This window comes from Polypterus senegalus, chromosome 18 (genome assembly GCF_016835505.1).
Source record: "Polypterus senegalus isolate Bchr_013 chromosome 18, ASM1683550v1, whole genome shotgun sequence".
NCBI lineage: Eukaryota > Metazoa > Chordata > Cladistia > Polypteriformes > Polypteridae > Polypterus > Polypterus senegalus.
In genome coordinates this window covers 224557-247276 of record NC_053171.1, presented here as the reverse complement: position 1 = coordinate 247276, position 22720 = coordinate 224557, and the positions used below count along the sequence as shown (strand labels likewise).

The following is a 22720-nucleotide window of genomic DNA, read 5'->3' as shown; positions in this document are numbered from 1 at the left end:
AAATATAAAAACAATACATTTTTTTAGTCATTAAAATTGTTATTTATACTTCTACAATCAAAGTCTAAAATCTACCAACAATACTAATCTGCGACAAAATTAAAAAGCAGAGAACTACAAGGGTCCTTATGACATTTGCCCAACATTACCACACAAGCACTGATCCAAGGATGAATCTGTTACTAGATTTATCCTGCCAGCGATTAACCCATTTTGGGACATTAAGGAAGCTTGCTATATATACAGTATATAACATTTATTATTTTTATTATTATTTGTTAGGGGTGCCCTTGTAGCAGCCCTCACGTTGGGCCTGTGGGATTTTCCAAGCCCATATTGCTCACAGTCTGCCGACATGGGGCCACTGCATGCCTATTTGCTCTGTTATTTGTTCGGGTTCTGTTGAACCTAACAAATGTTTAGCAGCTACATAAATTGAATGTGTCTGTGAAGCCAACAAATTCCAATCCTTGAATCCTCTTCCATGTCCAGACCAAGCAGCCGACTAGTCCTTATCTAACCAATAGCTGGATTGCCCTGCTCATTCTCATGACTGGCTCAGCATTTAAGTTCTATCCATCTCTGAGCATTTTAAGTCTGCCATCTTTTTCTCACAGGTAGTAGACGTCTAATGTATTGGTGGCTGTACGTCTCACCCAGGTCAGGTTAAATATGGTGATTCTTTTATTTTAATTAACAATTACTGGTTTTGATTCTTCCTATCCTTAATCAGGAATCTGTTTCCCCTCTAATGAGCATCATTTAATAAACTTTTGGTTTAGATACTTAAATGCCCTAACATTGACATCTAGTTGTTCCAATCTTCAATTCTAATCCACAAAATGTATGACATTTTCTTAATGGCCTCAATTTGCATTCCAGATATGAGTAAAATCTGAATCTGTATAGGATAATTGACCCAGCTTTTATACCATGGCTAATTAACACATCAGATTAAATTAATGTGAGGATGGACTTGGAAATGAGAGAAAATGTTGTCAGGAAAGTATGGAGGTGAAAACCAAAACAAAAAATCAATTCAATTGCCAATGTTTGAAAAACTAACATAAATATTAATGTCAAAGAATCATTTTTATCCAACAAAAATAACTAACTAGCACTGTAAAATATATTTCAGATTTATTTGCAAACAGAGAATTGGCAGCAGTTCCTCACCATCTGGCAGCCTGATGACGTTACATGAAGTCACTTCCAGCAGTTGTTACCAACAGCAAAAAAACTCAGAACAGCCAAAAAAAAGGAGGCGACCCATAAACAAAAATGATACACAAAATGGCAGTGTGGTAAACATGTAAAAATACAGCAAAAATTTTGAAAATCGACAAATAAATTACAAGGCTAAAAAATAAGACTAAATGTATGTCCTACATGTTTCCAAACCACACCATTATAACAGAGAAAAAAAAAAATGTATAAACTCCAAATGTGTTGATTGGATTGTGTACCCAGGAGTGATCTTTGGGGTCATTGACATGGCGATGGACCAAATAAAATACTTGAGACCCACAATGATGTGAATCCAGAGCGCTTTGCACTTCATTCACTCTCCCTATCAGTCTGAATCAGGGAGGAGGAACATCTCTCCTATAGATAGATAGATTGATTTATTTTGCAAAATACATGAAATGTGTGATGTAGCTGAAAATAATCTGAAGATTACTGAACCAGTATGCTAACAACAGTATAAGGACCAATGTATGTTGTGGTTCAAGGTTCAGTGAAATCACTCTCAGATGGATATTACAAGGGCATAGTTTCGATTGTGTAGCCTCATGACTCACTGTTGTATTCATTGGGAAAGGTTTGCATATGGTTTGTGAAGAGTCTCACAATGGGTCACCACAGGCTTGTTTAGCAGTCAACATTGCTCCACTATGACTGTCTGTGGCAATTCTCCATGGAAAACCCCCAACTCTGTGACTGTCAACTGCAATGTCATGGACAGGGTCTTGAAGACACTAACAATGGCAAGATTGGGTCACAAGAAAAAAAGTTTACCAAACACTGCACTGGTGAGGTGATGACTCTCTCAGAACTTCAGCGCTGCTTTATGGCTGTGATATTCAAATTGCTTGGCAGACGCACCTGACATCAATAGATGGCTCTAGAACGTACCTCAGTTGCTTCTCAACCTAGGCAGATATTCTGTCAAGCTTGGTAGGGACAATAATTCTGAAGTAAAATGCACCAATGGAGAATTAAAACATTCAAAGTTTGACATATTTTATTAGTGAATGAAACAGCACATACCAATGCATTCATTAATATTCATTAATTAGCAAGAGTGCCATTCAGGAAGTTTGTAGAGCATCTTAAATAGTCTTGTTTGAACCATTCCATCTGTCGCTTCAAGTTCGGGACAGTAACCAAAAGAAAAATTTAAATTATAACCAATTTTAAAGCAAAAAACTGAGAATCCCTGTCCAAAATAATTACATAAAGGAAGCTGGGTAATTTGAAACACCTTATTATCTTTTTTGTTCTTGTGAAGGATAACAGAGATAAAGCAAAAATCTTTGACAACACATATCCTGCAATATTTGAAGGGGTAGATCAGGAATTCATTAATAGACTAGCAAAATACCCGCGCTTTGCAGCAGAGAAGTAGTGTGTTAAAGAAGTTATGAAAAAGAAAAGGAAACATTTTAAAAATAACGTAACATGATTGTCAATGTAATTGTTTTGTTGCTGTTATCAAGGATTTAATTATCATTATTTCTTTCAATCAGGTTCGTATTTGGAGGATGTGTTGTGTTCAAGTTATATTCCATGTTTGTCTAATCTATCCCTGACCATCTCATATTCATTGTCAACCATTGTAAAGATAACAGGTTTCATTCATCGAAGTGATCACCACCCAAATCGGTACTCGTGAATCTAAGATGTTTAACAGGCATTCCCGGTATTAAGTTGAGGATTTGCCTGCGAATATTTAGCGGCAGCGCGTCTATGAACGTAATTTAAACTTAAGCTTTACACCTTGTTTCCTATTGATATGTCTATAAAGGCTTGTTCAGCTTCAGAGGGTTGTTCCTGTCCTACTGCATCAATAAACAGCTCGTCTTCCTCTTTATCGGAGACATCATACACTGCATGCACGGGTTTACCTTTCCCAGTCCTGCAAACTTAGGCAAAGTGGTTCAATTTACCACATTTTTTACACTGTCTTCCTTTAGCTGGACATTGACTTTTTCCACCGTGTCGTTTGTTTCTGCAGTAGGTGAACTTATGAATATGCGTGTATGCGTCAGTCGCTTCATATTCTATTGCTGCCGTCTCAATTGTGTAATGCATTTTTTGTTCAGCGCTCTTTGGAGCTCTTGCTTTTTGTCTGCGTACTGCGTTCACGGTCAGTTCACGTGAGCCGCTCGGAGTACATGCATTGAAGGTTCTATCTCGTGCGATCTTACGATGTCCGCAGCTTTATTTAATGTTAGCTCAGACCCGGAACTTAAAAGTTTCTCTCGCACTTTTGCCGAGTTTGTGCCAAACACTAGTCTATCCCTGACCATCTCATCTTCGTTTGCATAAGCACAGTCCTTCACCAGCAATTTTAACTCCGTTACAAAGTGATCAAAAGTCTCGTTTATATCCTGTGTCTTCTCATTAAACTTGTATCTCGCGAATATCGTATTCGTCTTAGGCATGACAAACGCCAGCAGCAGTGTGTCTATGAACTTAATTTTAAGCTTTACACCTTGCTTTCCTATTCGTTTGCATAAGTACATTCCTTCACCAGCAATTTTAACTCCGTTACAAAGTGATCAAAAGTCTCATTTATACCTGCGTCTTCTCATTAAACTTGTATCTCGCGAATATCGTATTCGTCGTTGCTTGTATGCGTCACTTACTTCATATTCTTTTGCTGCCTTCTCAATTGTGTAATGCGTTTTTTGTTCAGCGCTCTTTGGAGCTCTTGCTTGTTCTATGAATACTGCGTTCACAGTCAGTTCACGTGAGCTGCTCGGAGTACATGTATCGAAGGTTCTCAGCTGTGCTTGTGCTATCTCGTGCGATCTTGCAATGTCCACAGCTTTATTTAATGTTAGCTAAGACCCGTGATGATGGGGGACGCAACTTCGCCTCACAAGGCGACCAAGCTGCAGGCTATGGCCGTATATATATGTATGTAAGTAGGTTCCAGTTATGACCGTTACGCGTAGAATTTCGAAATGAAACCTGCTTAACTTTTGTAAGTAAGCTTTAAGAAATGAGCCTGCCAAATTTCAGCCTTCTACCTAAACGGGAAGTTGGAGAATTAGTGATGAGTGAGTCAGTCAGGCAGTCAGTCAGGCAGTCAGTCAGTCAGTGAGGGCTTTGCCTTTTATTAGCATAGATTACAAATCACACCAAATGAAATGTGTGATGAACATCAAAGGGACAGTAATGAGTGGTGCTTACAGAAAGTCAGCACTTTCTCCTCTAGCAATCAATGAGAGTCAATAAGAATCACCAATTCTGTATTATGACACATAGGAAGTCAAAGATTATTATGCGTGAAAAGAGACTAGGAGATGATTAAAATGTGAAAAAAGTAATCAAAAAATGAAGGCAAGGGTCAAATATACCATAAGACAAAATTAATCTGGGCAACCAGAGTGGAAAGCAGAGTCATAATCAAAAACTGAAGCAATTGAAACCAAACCTAACAGTAGACCCTTCTTAAAAAGAAGGTGACTAGCATAGTTACAAATGAGAGAGTTTTGTATCCACTGAGGAATAACTTGAAAGTATGAACACCACCGTGTTTATAAGTAATGTTCCATGATGCCACATGCAAGACCATATGGCCATTTGAACAACACAGGATATGTTACAAAATGAAAATTAAGACATCAAAAAATAATAAAGCTAATACCAAAGCTCTATAGGTAATGAAAAATTAAATAACACAAAAATACATGCATAAAATTGTGTTCATATTACGATGAGTCAGTGGGCTGCAAGGAACAAAGTGACCTTCTTGACCTCAGTCTAATTGAGAATAGTCAAATAAGATTGTTTTATTATATAAATATTATGAGATGGAATCACAAGCATGGTGGTATGGGTATTAGGCCTCCAAAAAGTGTTGCAAGAGCAGGCCAGTACTTTCTCTAGCCCATCCAAGGTAGTTAGTTCCCAAATACTACCAGCAGACTTGGGCCTACTCAGGTCCAGCAAAACTGAGGTGGCTTTAAGAGTTCTAAATACAAAATAGTCCCAAAATATAATTAAAAAATGTCTTGCAAGGGAGAGAAGCCATCAAACTTTGGATTTTAGAGACAAGTCTTACCAAAGTTCTTTATAAATGAATACATTTATTAACAAAGTATAAAATTAAATACAAATGTTTAAAACATCAAAAGGAAGTTGCCTGAAAGGCAATCCAGAATCACTAAGTCCAAACATCAGATCCAAAGAGCAGAATCCAAAGAGCAGAATACAAAGAGCGAATAAATCATAAAACTAGTAGATCCAAAAAAAACAACACTTGCAAAAAGACTCCACTACAAAGTCAATGCACTACGGCTGGGATCCTCGTCCCCCGCTCAATACATTGCCAGAGAGAGATCTCACAGAAGTGGTGTCAGCAAAAAAATGCAAATAAATATAAGCCAAGGGAAAAACTGACTGAAACACAAAAAATAAGTGAACGTCACTCTTCTGTCAGGTATGAAGCATTGCACACTAGGATCAATTTCACTTTCAATCTTGATTTTCAGTTGTCAGAATTTCTTTTTCATTTTCCAGTGATGTTTCTTTTCCAGTTTGCATCTGTCATGATTAGGATGCGTGCAAATTAATTTGGTATTTTTTAACATCTTGAACGCTAATTTAAGCCCTTTTTCACCACCTTTCTGAGAGCCATTATTGATGCCACTTCCAACATTGCAAGGAGTGTTGCTTCTAGGGTCATGACTGTGCGTAACTGGCATAACGGGATAAAAGATTAGCTTGGGGTTCCTTTCGTTATCCAATCTGCAGAAACAAACATTCTAAAAAAATACTTAAAAGAAATCTTTTTTTATTGTGCTTCTTGCAATTTCTATTTGGTTTGGCCTCTTGTGTTAGTGACAACATTAACCAGAGTGCCACCATGACAGCCTTGTATAAAACAATGAAATGAATGGCAAATAAATATATGTTACAGGCTGGATGCACATTTCATAATAAACCCTTTTTATCCTTTTTATTTTCTCCACTATATTACCTGAAATTTGTGAGTCTTACCAGGAACGTTTATTAGGTTCATCTACTCTCTTGAAGATTAACACTCATACACATAGCAATCCTATCCACACAAATCCTTGGGTGGTGCCAATTGACAGTCATTCTGTATAAGATTCTCTACACAGGGACTCACTATCAACAGCTCTAACAAACACGTAGGTGACATCACAACACACATAAAAGGTCAATTCTTTTAGTGTTATGCCACTTACTAACCAAACTATTTCTTGCTTTTAGTTGTTGTCATTTTTGAGGAACAACCTCAATAGCCTTGATAAGTCCTGTGAATGAGACAGTAGCTATCTAACTCACACTTGGTACCCATTTATCATTTCAATCACTCTCAACAAAAGACAAAGTATAAAAAATATAAAAAACAATGTGGTATTTATTAATGTATAACAAAACCAAATATAAGAAAATATAGTAGAAAATAAAATAGATATCAAAGTCTGGATATAAACAGTTTTAGAAAAGCCTACTAAAAATTAAAAGTGTTAAGGGTTTCATGTCCTGTGAGATTTTTGGTTTAATGACTGTTATTGTCCATAGGTTACATTTTCTGACGTCCAAAACAGATTTCCTCGTGTCTCATCATCTTTGATGTTGTCCTTCTGTTGTTGTTTGTTTCTTCTCCTTTCCTTCAAGCCATGTATATGTTAAAATGTATTTGTGGGGTTTCAGGACATGTGACATGGATGGATGGATGGATGTCTTGTCCCGATGACGAATGACTCTGATCAAAGTGATTGATCTCTTAAGTACCTCTGTGCTCCTTCCTTTACTGAGCTGTAAATTAATTTGGTAATTCCTTGTCATATCCCATCCATTCGTTTGCAGGATAAAACTTAATTAAAACAGTTTCCCATTCCTAGGTCATAAAATAACTGGAAAAGAAACTGACTGGAACAAATGTATAAATTACTGGTACAATACAAAAGGAAGTTTGCAATGCCTGTAATTAAAGTTCTGTAAATTCAGTTAATTTTGGTTTAAGCTAAATAACTAGTTAATTTAATATATAAGTTTATATAAACAATCTGCAGTTGAAAAATTGAAGATATTCCACTCCAGAGCAGTCACTTATTCTTTTTTGTGACAGCTGTTTTATTTTGAACTTCCCTCAGTTAGCCTATGGACTTTCATTTATTGGATTGTATAACTCATATTAAAATGATAGTTGGTTGGTAATACCATTGCAGTTGGTTGGGAAGCTGCTGTAAGTTCAATAATATAAATATTTTAAAATGTAGCAATAATGCACAACATCATTCAGTTGTCAGTGTAAAAGCAGCAGGTGTGTTTATTTCTGTCAGCTCTGCTTCAGTCTGTAATTCTGATTTCTTCTTCCCTGCAGAAAAGCCAAAGGTGACACTGAAGATAAGTAAGGAGAAGAAACCACTGTATGTTGGAGACACAGTGACCCTGGAGTGTAGCATTGATAGTGACAAGAGTGACTCTACAGGCTGGAAATATGTGTGGTACAAAAATGGGCAGGTGTCATCACGCGTCCAGCAGATTGAAGAAGTCACAGTGACTCAGGCTGGCAGCACACAGTACCTGTGTGGTGTTAAAAGAGCCGATGATAACCATAACGTCTACAGTGAACCTGTCTCACTGACTGTGATGGGTGAGTTTGTGACTACAGAGAGATGAGCATTAAGCAGCAGTCACTCAGTGTGTAGTACAGAGGGGTCACCAGAGGGGCTGCCTTCTCACATGACTACTCTGTGGCTTTAAAGCAGGGAAGTTTTAATTCATTTATATTAAGCTTGATGGCTGATTTGAACAGAATACGACTGCAAAGTGACACACATCCTGTTTCTCTGTTTGCGTTTTCTTTAAGCTCACTGGAGTCACGCAAAGAAATAAACAAGCAAAGCTGAAACCTCCACACATCTACGGAATTTATTAAGATGTTCTTGTTAATAAGAAGCTTAGAGTCACTTTTTATGTTAATTGTCTTTCCCGTTATGAAGTTCATGTTCTCTAGATGATTACTTTTAATTGCAGGTCCAGTGTTTCTGCCCTTGTGTTTAAGAAGTCAGAAAAAATGTGAAGATTCACCTACAATCCAAATAGAAAGATTTAATTTTACATTTTCTTTATTATTCTAATGCTGTGTTTTTGTGCAATTCCTGTTTTGAAAAATTTACCATACTGGACACAAAGTCATACTGAGCTGGAGTCACAGAACAGAAGGGCGATGACCACAACAGCACCTCGATATCTGAGGATGACAGCGGAATAAATCCACTTGGATGGAAGTTCAGTTAGAACTGAGATATTTCAAAGGAAACAAGTACACAATGCCACTGTCCATTCTGAGTGGACTTCTGTAAAACATTGTAGGAGTGATTAGGAGTGACATCTGACCAGACAGTCAAATAACAAAATGGACCCAAGCACACCACAAAACCTAGAGAAATTTGGATTCAGCCCACTTATTCTTGGCTGAATGGAGGAACACAAGGTGGTCTTTCAGGTTACACTGAAACTGTGTCTCTGTAAACTTCACAGTATTTCTTTGAACTAAATAAAATACACTTGGTAGGACCGGAAGCAGAATCATTTGGATTCATATCCTGATCCATGTTGCACATTTTCAGTTCAGGCTTTACGTTCACAGGGTGACGGTGGGTTTACCTTCTGCTGGTGAGACTTTAACACAGTGATGCTGGCCTTTATAGTTTATAATAGGAGTAGATGAGGAGAATGAGGCAGTGAGGAATCATTTCTGCCTTGCATTCTTCAATAAATGACCCCTGTACTCGTATCCTGACATGTTTTCTTTTTCAGAGAGGAAAGTCAAACTTGAATTGAAGCCAGATGGAGAGATATTTGAAGGAGACAAGATCAGCCTGCACTGTCGGCTTGATGGAGATCCTGTTGGGTGGACATATGAGTTCTACAATAGAGAAGGTGGATATCCTTTTCAAGCACAAAATGACAGCACCTTAACTATCAGTCCTGTGAATCTGTCACACAAAGGGGATTATTGGTGTCGAGCTGTAAAACAAGAGCTTAACTTGCCAACTACTACTGTGCGGTTAGAGGTATCAGGTAAGAAAGTCTCAAATGTAACACATTTTTAATTCTTGTATTCTGTATTTAAGAGGTAAAATCTCTTAACACAAAGAGTACAAAAGGTTACAGAGGTTTTCCAGTCAGGCCTCTAAATTGTGAAGCTCTTTACGGAAACAACCAGAGGGTCTCAGGGTCCTTCTGAATGTGCGCTGCTGAATAAAATCATGTTACCTGCTGTAGCTTTGTGGCTCCCCTTCTCTTTAAGCCTTTTCCTTGATTTTCTTTGCTGAACTTCTTCAGTATTCATCTTAAATGGTGTCTGACAACTCACCTTTTATTTCTCGTACATTAAATTGGCTGCAGTTTGTATTATTATATTATGTAATTCATTCTCCTACCCCTAATGTTAAATCACTGACCTCACTGAGCTGCATATGAACTTTCTTGACCGTCTACACCTGAGTACATTCAGATACCTTCCTGACCTTTTTTAGGCTCTTTTCAGTGTTTTTTTTATTCTTTCCATGATCTTCCACCCATTTGAATGAACTTTCCTGTGAAACTGAACTAGTTTAAGTGGGTTTAAAGTGGACAAGTGGAAGTACTGAATTACTTATTATTATTAATAATATTTATTTTATTGTTTTGAATTGTTTTCCTGCATGAAAAAGAATTTAGCAGACATTCAGAGGAGACAAAGCCATTCAGCCTAACACAACTCATCAATTTATATTCACCCGACTTTTTTGAAACATCTTCAAGTGTCACTCTAAAGATGCCCAAAGTATTCATGTTTACTACACTTCTTGGAAAAATATTCCATGTATTTATGGTTTTGGAATATTTACATAAAACTGTTAACAAAATGATCTTATATAGACACTATAATCACCACTGTAATGGCTCCAATATGGACATCCTTTGTTACATCTGAGCTAATGCAGCTTTAATATAAAAGTCTTGGTTCATGATGACAAGACTGACTAAAATGGCGGAGCTGTTGCTTATGACAGGTAGAATAATTTGCATAACAGAGCAATGAAAAATATCAGTTTGCACCAATAAACATACAGATAAATAGTATAACTCATGACACAATCTGCGACTTTATAGATAGACAAGTACCAAAATGTCTAGGTAGACTAAAAGTCTATCAAAACATAATATTAAATAGGAAATTCTTATATATAAATCCATCCATCCATTATCCAACCCGCTATATCCTAACTACAGGGTCACGTGGGTCTGCTGGATCCAATCTCAGCCAACACAGGGCGCAAGGCAGGGAACAAACCCCGGGCAGGGCGCCAACCCACCGCAGGGCACACACACACACCAAGCACACTAGGGACAATTTAGGACGGCCAATGCATCTAACCTGCATGTCTTTGGACTGTGGGAGGAAACCCACGCAGACACGGGGAGAACATGCAAACTCCACGCAGAGCAGACACGGGAAACGAACCCGGGTCTCATCATGTCTATTTCTGGAAACGACAGGCACAAGAAATTTTGGTTACAGATGAGAAGTACCCTTAGAAATGAGTAAAGGAATTTTTTCTTACCCCATGTACTGATTTTAATCACCATATGTAATTAACATGAGAGTTGCTCTTCATGCATGTTTTTGACATTGACAGAATTTCCAGATAAAAACAGAAGTTCTTGATGACTTGACTATCATTTGTGCAAAAGCAGCCCACCTCTAAAAAACATTTTGGAAATTCTCAGTTCTCTTGCATTTGCTTATCCTTTAAAACTGCAATACGTGAAACGGAGACTCAGCGCATCAAAGTACACAATAATACACTTTCAGATGGTAACCACTAGAAAATTAGACTTCTTCGTTCTGACAGGAGAGTGTAAAGCACTGGAGGATGTTTTCTTCTTAGGTTTTGTGAATGTTCCTGTGTGGTAAATAAAGAGGTGCCAATTGGGATTTTTAGGTTGAGTTGGCAGGGGCGTACCAGTTGAAAGGACACTTAAGATGATGGGTTTAAAAGCAGGTATGCCCAACACTTTTCCTAGAGCGCCATCTTGTGGGTAAAACAATATATAGTAATACCAACCAAAACAAACAAATGCAACTGTGATAGATAATTGCTTCTAAACATGCCCTGCAAAACAAAAAGTCATACGGGCAGGCACTGGTGTGACGTGGAGGCAGAAAGGAAGAGGACTCTAAAGAAAAAAAAAAAAAGTGACCATAAGCAGTTGACTGTTACACACAAAAAAGTAATTTAGTGCAGGTATCCATGAGAACTGAGTGCAGCCATCTCATCTACAGAGCAATGTCTCTGTCTGTGCTGATTGATGACTTTAGTTTGTCTTTCTAATGCCCCATATGTTTGCTCCCAAAACGTGACGCGGCTCGTACCATTTGCACCAAGCTGCCCCACCAGAACCTCCTGCTCAGTGCTCAGGTTACAGCATTCAGTTTCACATTTTCTGTTCTGTTCACATGATTCTGCATGTCATCCGATTCTGTGATGACTTCATGCAGGCTAAATCTCTCCCACCTCAATAACCAGACATGAGAAAGACCAAATGTGTCAGTTTATCATAATGTGAATCTATTCTGTTTGGGAGTAATTAGATACTGTATCTGAGAAGGCATCTGCACTCTTCTTTTCCAGATATAAACCATATGCGACATTCTTTAAGACATTCCTTTCAAACGTACCTGTCACATAGAAAAAGCTGAAGGCTATTACATTACTGACAATGATCTTTGTCACTTTTCATGATCACTTTATATACCCAACAGTTATTTCCTTTTTATTCCATAGGAAAGAAAATGCCCACTGGACTATCATCATTCTGTATTCCTATATCAATAAATTAGTTGGTGATGTACTCTACTGTGATCACTGAATATCATTTACACATACACACTCTTTGTGCCTTTGATGAAGAGGACAGGCCATCCTGGTCAACAGCCATAAAAGGTCAAGCTAAGGACCTGAAATGGATTGGCAACACACCATGTCTAAAAGGGAGGAAAACAAGCATAAAAATCAGAATACTCCAAAAGTAAATAAGAAAAATGATGGACCACAAGAACATCCAGACCTGTTAAGCCAAAGCATTTAGTAGATTTCTGATTGTTGGCTTACATTTGCATGTGAAAGCAGAAGAGTGCATACAAAGGAAATGTCTACCTAAACGTTATCCCTTTCAGGCTTGATATGCATTAAGCAAGTACAGATATTTTAAGTCATTCATTTTTGTACAACAAATAAGCATGCTTTATAAAATGTAGTAATATACTGTAGTGGGTTTGAAACTCCTTAGCTGAAGATGTTAAAATGTGTGGTTTGATATAGTATATGTGACAGCGATTTAGGATAAGAGCAGGAAAAGAAAAGAAATGTTACTAATAAAGGTGATTGCTAAGCACTATAACTGGTTTTCCTAAATGGTGACAAGCAGAGTTTCTTTTTAGGTTTATAGTGAATTAAGTTTGGACAAAGACTGTACATTTGAATAAGAAATATAAATAATAGGAATACTGAGATAAATCAATTAACCATCTGAAGAAAGTAGAAGCAGGCAGAATTTCTGTGACAGGTCAAATTATAAGGCTTATTTTTATAACTTTTACTAAATTGTATGATGGATGCTACCCATTATTTACTGACAGCTAGAAACAAAGTTGACTGACCTTATTTTACACACATGCTATATATTCTTATATTTAAATGTTCTCATACTGTAATTGGTGAGTGCTTAAATAAATAAGAAAATATTTTTATGACTTGTCTGGCTGAGAGTTTTTGTATTCTCAGATATTCAGTTAGAGGAGTGTCATTGATGTGTAAAGTGGCATTTCGGGATGATAACAATGGCCTACAGAGGCTACTTGACCTATACAGATATACTCAACCTGTTACACTCCACTCCCCACAAATTCAGACCTATGCTTGGTTTAATGTATGGAACGGCAGGTGAACTTTAACGTCTTTAAAGTCACCATCAGATACAGATTTCTCATGTCTGTGCCAGGGAAATAGAAAGATGGAGAACCGTGTGTTCTGTCGAAGCCCAGCTTTAGACACATTTTCATAAAAATTCTAATGTACTCCAGAATAGGAACGCAGAGAAGAAAGAATCAGATGAAAGTCTGACCATGGCGTGATTATACTATGTATAGCATACTGTTAGCTCTAACAGAGCAGAGTCCTGCAATGGTAGGCTAGCTGTCAGTTACTCACAAAATATATAGATGTAAGATTTTGGAATGTTATATTTTTATTAAACTGGGGAGTTAGATCCGGACAAATAATACAAAAATAATGTATTATAGTTTTCTTAAACACTAGAAACACCACACATCTTTAAGTATTATACCTGCTGATGCCATGGCAAGGGTCGCGTGTATTCTTTTTGTTCTCACTGTGGCCCATTAGTTCAGCTTCTTAATAGTGCATTCCTTCTGCCCTGCTTCTAAAAACGATAGACAAACAAATATAGCTTGAGTCAACATAAAAATAAATAATTTCTTGCTACACAACTTCTGGTTTTCCTAAATTTTGAATTAAAACATTAGCATAAAGATTCCAGCATCACACTGCTGCTTGGTATAAAATTGCTTCAACATTTAATTGTTAAAAACAAAATAACAACCTTCAATTTATTGGGCACATATAAATTAAGTGAAACTCACATTTTTCTATTTAAGCAGCTTAAAGTTTACCATCATACTTATATATTTCATAGTATACTGTATATATGTAAACAGATGTTGTTCATCCTCTGCTGAAAAAAACGGGTCTGGACCACTCTGTTATGTCTAACTTTAGGCCTATTTCCAAGCTACCTTTTTTGTTCAAACTCTTGGAAAAAGTCATTTCTGGACAAACATGCAATTCTGGAAGTGTTCCAGTGTGGGTTTAAAACTCACCACAGCACTGAGTCCTGTCTGTTAAGGGTTTCTAATGATTTTCTTTTAACAATGGACTCTGGTGACTGTGTACTACTTATGCTTCTGGATTTAACAGCTGCCTTTGACACGATAGACCATGAGATCTTCATCTCCAGGCTAGAACAGTGGGTGGGCATCACGGGTTCAGCTCTCCAATGGTTTAGGTTCTATCTCTCAGATAGAAGTTTTTGTGTCAGCATTTATGATTTTACTTCCACCTCTGTTGCCCTTACCTGGGGTGTACCACAGGACTCCATCTTTGGACCTCTTCTGTTCTCCTTGTACTTGCTGTCACTCTGCGCTATTTTCCGGAAACACAGTATTTCCTTTCATCTTTATGCAGACAACTGTCCGGTTTATTTCCCTCTGAACCGCCCTGGTCCTTGTTCTGTCTTCCCCTGCTTGATTGCCTTATTGACATCAGGAGTTGGATGGTATTAAATTTTCTAAATTTTAATGAGAATAAGACAGAACTCATGCTATTTAAAACCCAATGGCACCAGCGGGACCCCGTGGATCGACCTTTCCACTGTGGCTCAATTTGAGAAATCCATGATCAAAAAGTTAGGTGTGAAAATGGATTCCGCTTTAAAACTTGATAGCCATTTGAACATAGTGGTAAAATCTTGCTTTTTTCAGTTGAGGCGGCTGTCAAAAATCAAGCCTGTTTTGTCTAAACGTAACCGTGAAACAGTGATACTTGCTTTTATAACCTCTCGTCTAGATTACTACAGTGTGCTTCTTTTTGGAATTAGCCAGGCCTCCATTGCTTGCCTACTGCTGGTGCAAAATGCTGCTGCTCGACTTCTAACTGGCACAAGAAAGCATGAGCATGTTACCCCGATTTTGGCTTCCCTTCACTGGCTTCCAGTTCGTTTTCGATTCCATTTTAAAATCCTTGTATTTGTTTTTAAATTCTTTAATGGTTCTGCCCCATTATATTTGTCGGAACTGTTGCACCCTTATCTACCGTCTCACTCTCTCAGGTCAGCAGACCAGACGCTTTTACTTGTTTCAAAGACATGATGCAAACTCCGAGGTGATCGGGCTTTGGTACAACGCAGAGCTATAGCGCGTCTGTATTCTGTTTCTTTTGTACTCCAGGGCATGCAGAGGAGAGAATGGTAAAGAGCAGTAACTTCGGCGCTATATGCAATAATCAGACACTCCCCATCTGCCCGTTGTTTTGTTATACTTTTACACCAACATATGTTCCTGTGTTTGAGCATGCTCAAAAAATACATATTATGATATGTTGTCTACCTGTATACTTTTTATAATGAATCTCTTCACCTCTTATGTGTTTATGTGTTTCTGTTTCATTTACCCTTTGGTTATTGTGTGTCTGATATGTTGGGTTTTTATTACCCAGCACTTTGGTCAGCCTTGATGTTGTTTTTAAATAATTTTTATTTTGTTAAATAAAAACAGAAATTGACATGTTGGCTGATTACAAAACACTTGGCATCAGCAGTCCACACAAATTGTTTGAGTCAGTTGGGAGAGGCCATGGCAGTTTGCACAGTGGATCCATCTTTTGATGTGTATGGGGTTTAGCTCCTGTCCCCTTTTCTTCATGGTACGAAGGAGATTTGACTTTTAGTTTGTTTATCATAGAAAGTGACATGAATATATTGTCAACAGTGACATTTATCCCTTCTTGCTTGTGAAAGACTCAACAAGTTGCATCACCACACAATCTTCAACCCTCTGAGGTCCACTAGGATGTTTCCCCACACAGGAAACTGCTTTTTATATATATTTGCTGTTAACATCATCAGCTATTCAAAATTTGATCCAAGACTTGCTAGCTTTGATTATACTGAGTGAAAAGGCATCACCATTTGTTTCGTCTTGGTAGAGTAATATATTGCTCTACTTTCCTCTTTTGTATTATTAATATGTAGACTTTGTCAGCATGCCTCAAATCTTACCACTTACCACTGTTTATAAGGTACTGTACCATATAATTTCTCCCCACCTTCTCTTCTACATCTTTAACCTCAGGCAATTAGGTGTAGTAAAAGACAAGCAGGAGTTAAGTTACAATATAAACAATGTATTATTGGTAATATTCATAATTAATTAATAACAATATACAAAGTACATTTGAATATTGGCAACCATACAACCTGATTAATGTTGATGTGTAGTTTCAGGTGGCACACAGACTTGTTAGTTACTTAAAAATGTCTCTAGTTAAGGCATCCTTCGTGATCAGCTTTCTTCAGAACAGGCTGCATGCCTGTCTCAATATGGCTACCGAGCTGTGCTCTTCATTGTGTTGTCCTTTTCAGTTCATGGTGTGAGATGGTCATTCATCAGTTTGGTAAGAGAGAGAGTGTGGTTAAGCAAGCAAATTCATAGGTTTTCTGTCCAACCCCTAGAGCCAATAGGACGTCATGGTACTTAAAGGCTTCTGATACATGCCAGTTCCAAACAGCCATACTTTACTTCAGACCAATGGGGGGATAGAACACCTTCTCACCTGCACCCCAAACCATATGTTAAGGTAAAGCTTGGCAGTTGGGCAGGCTGGCTTTGTGTGGGGGTTGAGAGACAGACTTTAGCAGAGGAACATTTACCAAACTAGTCTGAGGCACTTCCCCCCACAACCCTATTGTAAAATTCAAAGAGACCCATTCCTAAAAGGGGGTAAACATAAATGCTTTTAAACTAATGCAACGCTAATATTACATGGCTTTGCCTGAGTTACAAATAAAGACATACACAATATTTATCAACTTGTATGCAAAATTTCACATCACAACACCATTTCATAGTGAATAACTGTTCATCAATGGTTATGTTCTACTCTGGTTTACAACAAATCAGCAGTTTTGCACAAAATTGTGCCATGTAATATGATGTTCGTATGCTTTTCCCTTCTCTCACTTGATTTTGGCAGAGTTGTTCCTTGACATAGTTTCATTGAAAAAGAGCACCCAAGCTATTTCAACTAATTGCTCTCTATATCCAAGCTTTTCCCGATATACACTACATGTACATAACAAATAACAATGTGGGACCGTGCTTTTAGAAACCTAATGTATAGTATTTGTAATTGGTCCTCAGCTTCAGCCATGGTAAATCTCAGTTGTATGTAATTTTCTGCTACAGAATTATGACTTTCTTTGTTGACATTGGGTGTGCGATGGATGATAAAGAAGATTTCTGGAATGAGTTGGATGAAGTGGTGAATAGTGTACCCAAGCGATAGAGAATAGTGATTGGAGCGGATTTCAATGGACATGATGGTGAAGGGAACAGAGGAGATAAGGAGGTGATGGGTAGGTATGGTGTCAAGGAGAGGAATGCAGAAGGTCAGATGGTAGTGGTGAATACGTATTTTAAGAAGAGGGAGGAACATATGGTGACGTTCAAGAATGGAGGAAGATGAACACAGGTAGATTATATCCTATGCAGGATTATCAATCTGAAGGAGATTGGAGAATGCAAAGTGGTGGAAGGGGAAAGCGTAGTTATGCAGCATAGGATGGTGGTCTGTAGGATGATGCTGGAGATCAAGAAGAGGAGGAGAGTGAGGGCAGAGCCAAGGATCAAATGGTGGAAGTTGAAAAAGGAAGACTGCAAGGATGAGTTTAGGTGAGACAGGCAGTGGGTGGCAGTGAAGAGTTATCAGATAGCTGAGCAACTACAGCAGAAGTAGTAGGAATGACAGCAAGAAGGGTGCTTGGCATGACTTTTGGACAGAGGAGGGAAAAAGAAACCTGGTGGTGGAAAGGAGAAGTGCAAGAGAGTATACAGAGGAAGAGGTTGGTGAAAAAGAAGTGGGGAAAGTCAGAGAGATGCAGAAAGTAGACAAGGAGAAGTAGTACAAGGAGATATGGTGTAATGTAAAGAGAGGCTAAAGCAAAGGCATATGAGGAGCTGTATGAGAGATTGGGAGATTGGGAACTAAGGAGGGAGAAAAGAACCTGTACTGATTGGCTAGACAGAGGGACCGGGCTGTAAAAGATGTGCAGAAGGTTAGGATAATAAAGGATAAATATGGAAATGTACTCACAAGCGAGGAGGGTCTCAATGAGTACTTTGAGAGGCTGATGAACGAAGAGACTGAGAGAGAGAAGGTGGAATGATGTGGAGATAGTGAATCAGGAAGTACAACGGATTAGCAAGGAGGAAATAAGGACAGCTATGAAGAGGATGAGGAATGGGAAGTCTGTTTGTCCAGATGACATACCTGTGGAAGCATGGAGGTATTTAGGAGAGATGGCAGTGGAGTTTTTAACCAGGTTGTTTAATGGAATCTGAGAGGATGCCTGAAGAGTGGAGAAGAAGTGTACTGGTACCAATTTTTAAGAATAAGGGGGATGTGCAGAGCTGTAGTAACTATAAGGGGATAAAATTGATGAGGCACAGCATGATGTTATGGGAAAGAGTAGCAATATGGCTTCATGCCAGGAAAAAGCACCACATATGCGATGTTTCCTCCAAGGGTATTGATGGAAAAGTATAGAGAAGGCCAGAAGGAGTTTCATTCTATCTTTGTGGACCTAGTGAAAGCATATGACAGGGTGCCTTGAGATGAGTTGTGGTATTCAATGAGGAAGTCGGGAGTGGCAGAGAAGTATGTAAGAGTTATACAGGATATGTACAAGGGGAGTGTGATAATGGTTAGGTCTGCAGTAGGAGTGACAGATGCATTCAATGTGGAGGTGGGATTACCTGTACATCAGGGATCGGCTCCTTTCTTATTTGTAGTAGTGATGGACAGATTAACAGACAAGATTAGACAGGAGTCCCCGTAGACTATGATGTTTGCTGATGACATTGTGATCTGTAGCGAGAGTAGGGAGCAGGTTGAAGAGACCCTGAAGAGGTGAAGATATGCTCTAGAGAGGAGAGGAATGAAGGTCAATAGGAACAAAACAATACATGTGTGAATGAGAGGGAGGTCAGGGGCATGGTGAGGATGCAGGGAGTAGAGCTGGCGAAGGTGGATGAGTTTAAATACTTGGGATCAACAGTACTGAGTAACAGGGATTGTGGAAGAGAAGTGAAAAAAGAGAGTGCAAAGAGGGTGGAGAGGGTGGAGAAGACTGTCCTGAGGAAGGTCATCAGGACGCAAGTGAGACCAGCTATGTTATATGGGTTGGAGACAGTGGCACTGAACAAAAACAGGAGACAGAGCTTGGAGTGGCAGAGCTAAAGAAGTTAAGATTTTCATTGGTTGTCATGAGGATGGACAGGATTAGAAACCAGTACATTAGAGGATTGGCTCAGGTTGGATGGTTTGGAGCAAAGTCAGAGAGGTGAGATTGCGTTGGTTTGGATATGTGCAGAGGAGAGATGCTGGAAAAGGATGCTAAGGATAGAGCTGCCAGGCAAGAGGAAAAGAGGATGTGGTGAGACAGGACATGAAGGTGATTGGTGTAACAGAGCAAGATGCAGAGGACAGGAAGATTTGGAAAAACATGATCTACTGTGGCAACCACTTACAGGGGAAGCCATAAGAAGGAGAAGTCATGGGTTACTACCTAATTAAAAGAAATAAGATTTTTCATATGTAACTGTCATCGGATAACAAAATATAAAGTTACATGCTATATTTGATCTCATTTTCAAATTTAAATGTGCTGTTGCAAGTGAAGTCAAGGTGTTCTAGTTTAACAGGCAGGCATTTTCAAGCACTGTTTTCTTTTCTCTTTCCCTATCCCATTTACCAAATCCTGTTAATTCAGTTTTTGAGTCCTGATAGCTCAGCAGCAATGGGTATGAACCAACCCTTGTCACAAAAGCAGACCACAGACATAAATAGGTTTAGGACAGCCACCCATTTATTGTGCCTTGGCTGCAAAAAAGGTTGAAATTAGTTGTGATGTTCACAGGTTTTAGTCCAAAATCGAACTGAATGTAATATGAAAGGATGGCGGCTTTAAAGCCCAAGACCGGAAGTGACGCCATTGGGCCTGGAACCGGAAGTGACGTCTTCAATAGTGGAAGTGACATCACCCATGTCGGCAGAAGCGGAAGTGACGTAATCACTGGTGCCGGGACCTACTGAGATTTCCCGTAGGTGGTCTGCAGAAGACTGAGAAAGAGAGTCAGTGCAGCTCGCCAACCCCTGGTCTGGCGTGGCAGTACTATTCTTAAGGCCTTTCAGTTGTTTCCCAATCACACATGTGTGACACACTGTAGTGTTTAATCTAAATCATAGTCCACTCACACACCAAGAACCACTCATATTGTATCAGTTTAGATCCATAAATTAACCTAATCTGTACTTTTTGAGATGTGGAAGGAAAGCTCTGGGACAAAACTCCACAAAATAATCAGGCCAATGATCAAATCCAGTCTGCTGAAGAGAAGAAATCAAATATACTTACAAAGGTAAAGGGTACACACATTAAAAAATACATATTAAAAATATTTTTTAACGTTTAACTGCTCTTTCCTCTGCTTTTGTCAACCAGACTGGAATGACCGAAGACCTGCATCAGTCAATCTTCTCAGTTGACCTTCTCCTGCCTTTCACACACTAATTCTCTCCATGGTCTCTTTCCAGCTCTGCAAGTGACTTTGTCAGTGTCTCCTAGTAGTTCTGTGAAGGAGGGAGACTCCCTTAACCTGACCTGCACATGGACTGGGGGTAAAAGCTCTGCCTTAAACTTCACCTTCAGCTTCCAAAGAAATAATGTGACTGTGAAGAACAACAATAAATCTGCAGTGTTTAGCATAAAGCAGGCTGATGAAAGCCATGGTGGGAGTTACGGGTGTGCTGTGCAATTACCAGGAGGAGGGAAATCATACAGCAATGAAATAGAGATTCAAGTACAAGGTAGGAAAAAAGTCATTTAACATGGCAGGCATCAACTTGCTTACTTGAAAAAACACAACTAAGTAGAGCAAAAAGGTTTGATTTTAATATTGTTAAATCACAAAGAAAATGTTACAAAGCTTTATTCAGTTTTCTTCATCATAAGCTCAGTATTCTATTAGGGCTTCTTAATTTTTAGGCTCATCTAACTTTCCTGTGTGTTAACCCAAGAGTTACTTCAGAATTGAACTTTGTGCTAGTTTGTGTTGATGTCAAATTTAACTCACAGAACTCACTACTGTTTAATACCATCAGTAATATTCATTCATGTGTAACTGTTACAAGCAAATATTGATAGCTGTTTTTTTCATCTTTTTAGTTGGCCCTAGTTCTTTTAAAGCTCCAAAAAAGGTTGACTCCACAACTTAACTATAATATAAATAATTGTTTGTTTCTCTTAATTTAAACTTAAATTACAAATGCTTAATTAAAAATTTACCATACACCCATATATATCCAGTATCAAGTCCTACTCCGTTGGGAAAGGCCCTTAACCTGAATAATGCTTCGCGGTGATGTACAATGACTGACCCTGCACTCTGACTCCCCAAAAGGTCATGCAAAAATACAATTTCCTATTGGGGAATTAAGTATATCAAAAATCAAAAATATAAAATCCAACATATTGAAATGGTCTTATTCAAAAGCAACAAATTCTTTGTTTAAAATGCCAGTTAAATTGTAGGTAATCGGTATGTCTGCCCCAAGAAGTGGGGACACCAACAAAGCAAAAACTTTATAATAATTTGTGATTAAATACTGAAATAACCAAATGTTTTATGCAGCTGTTAATCTGTTTTTATAGGATGCAATATCATAGGTTAAATATATATTTGGTATCTGTATGCAAAATAGAATTTTTAAAAATGACAGCTTGTTCCATGGATAATGTATAATAATAATAATACATTTTATTTATATAGCGTCTTTCCCATGCTCAAGGCACTTACAGAATATAAGAAAGAACGGCAGGGTATACAGTATCTAGCATAGTACAAAGCAAATAAATAAATAAGGAAGATTAAGACAGTAAATTCAGAGAAAGCCTAACAGACAACAGAATTGATGGTCCAGCACACACACACACAGGTTACATGAGCATCTTGACAGAAAGGTAAACTGAGAGAAGGGTAATGAAGTCAAGTAGAGCTAAAAGCCTTCCTGAACAGATGAGTTTTGAGTTGTTTTTTAAAAGAATTCATGGAATCAGCAGATCTGATTAATTTCGGTAGGTCATTCCAGAGTCTGGGCGCTATGCTGCTATGTCACCCATGGAGTGTAGATTAGTGTGGGGCACAACAAGATTACCAGAATCAGAGGACCTTAGTGAGCGGGCAGGCACATAGTGATGGAGGAGGTCAGTGATGTAGTTTGGTGCGAGGTTATTTAAGGCTTTGTAGGTTATTAGTAGGATTTTATATTCGATTCTGTAAGCCAGTGAAGACGGAGCAGGATGGGTGTGATGTGCTCACTGCTGCTGGTTCGAGTAAGGACTCTTGCAGCCGAGTTTTGAATAAGCTGGAGCTGTGATATAAGATTAGAAGGGGCACCTGCCAACAGCGAGTTACAATAATCGATGTATGACATAAAACTACATAGATCTTAAATTGCATTAGTAACAAATCTTTAAATAACTGCTAGAATGGTGTACATTATGTTCCTGAAGGCATTGCCTTTTCATTTGATCATCTGGG

At 38.4% G+C, this 22720-nt stretch overlaps 1 protein-coding gene across 2 annotated transcripts in view; it reads left to right on the top strand.

The window, feature by feature from the left end:
* Positions 1-22720, top strand: part of LOC120518830 (sialoadhesin-like) — a 50606-nt gene that overhangs the window by 7752 nt on the left and 20134 nt on the right. For both annotated transcript variants that reach the window (XM_039741821.1, XM_039741820.1), the window contains exons 3-5: positions 7592-7864; positions 9034-9297; positions 20715-20987. In XM_039741821.1, coding sequence (XP_039597755.1) covers positions 7592-7864; positions 9034-9297; positions 20715-20987 — 810 coding nt within the window. The remainder of the gene's footprint in view (positions 1-7591; positions 7865-9033; positions 9298-20714; positions 20988-22720) is intronic.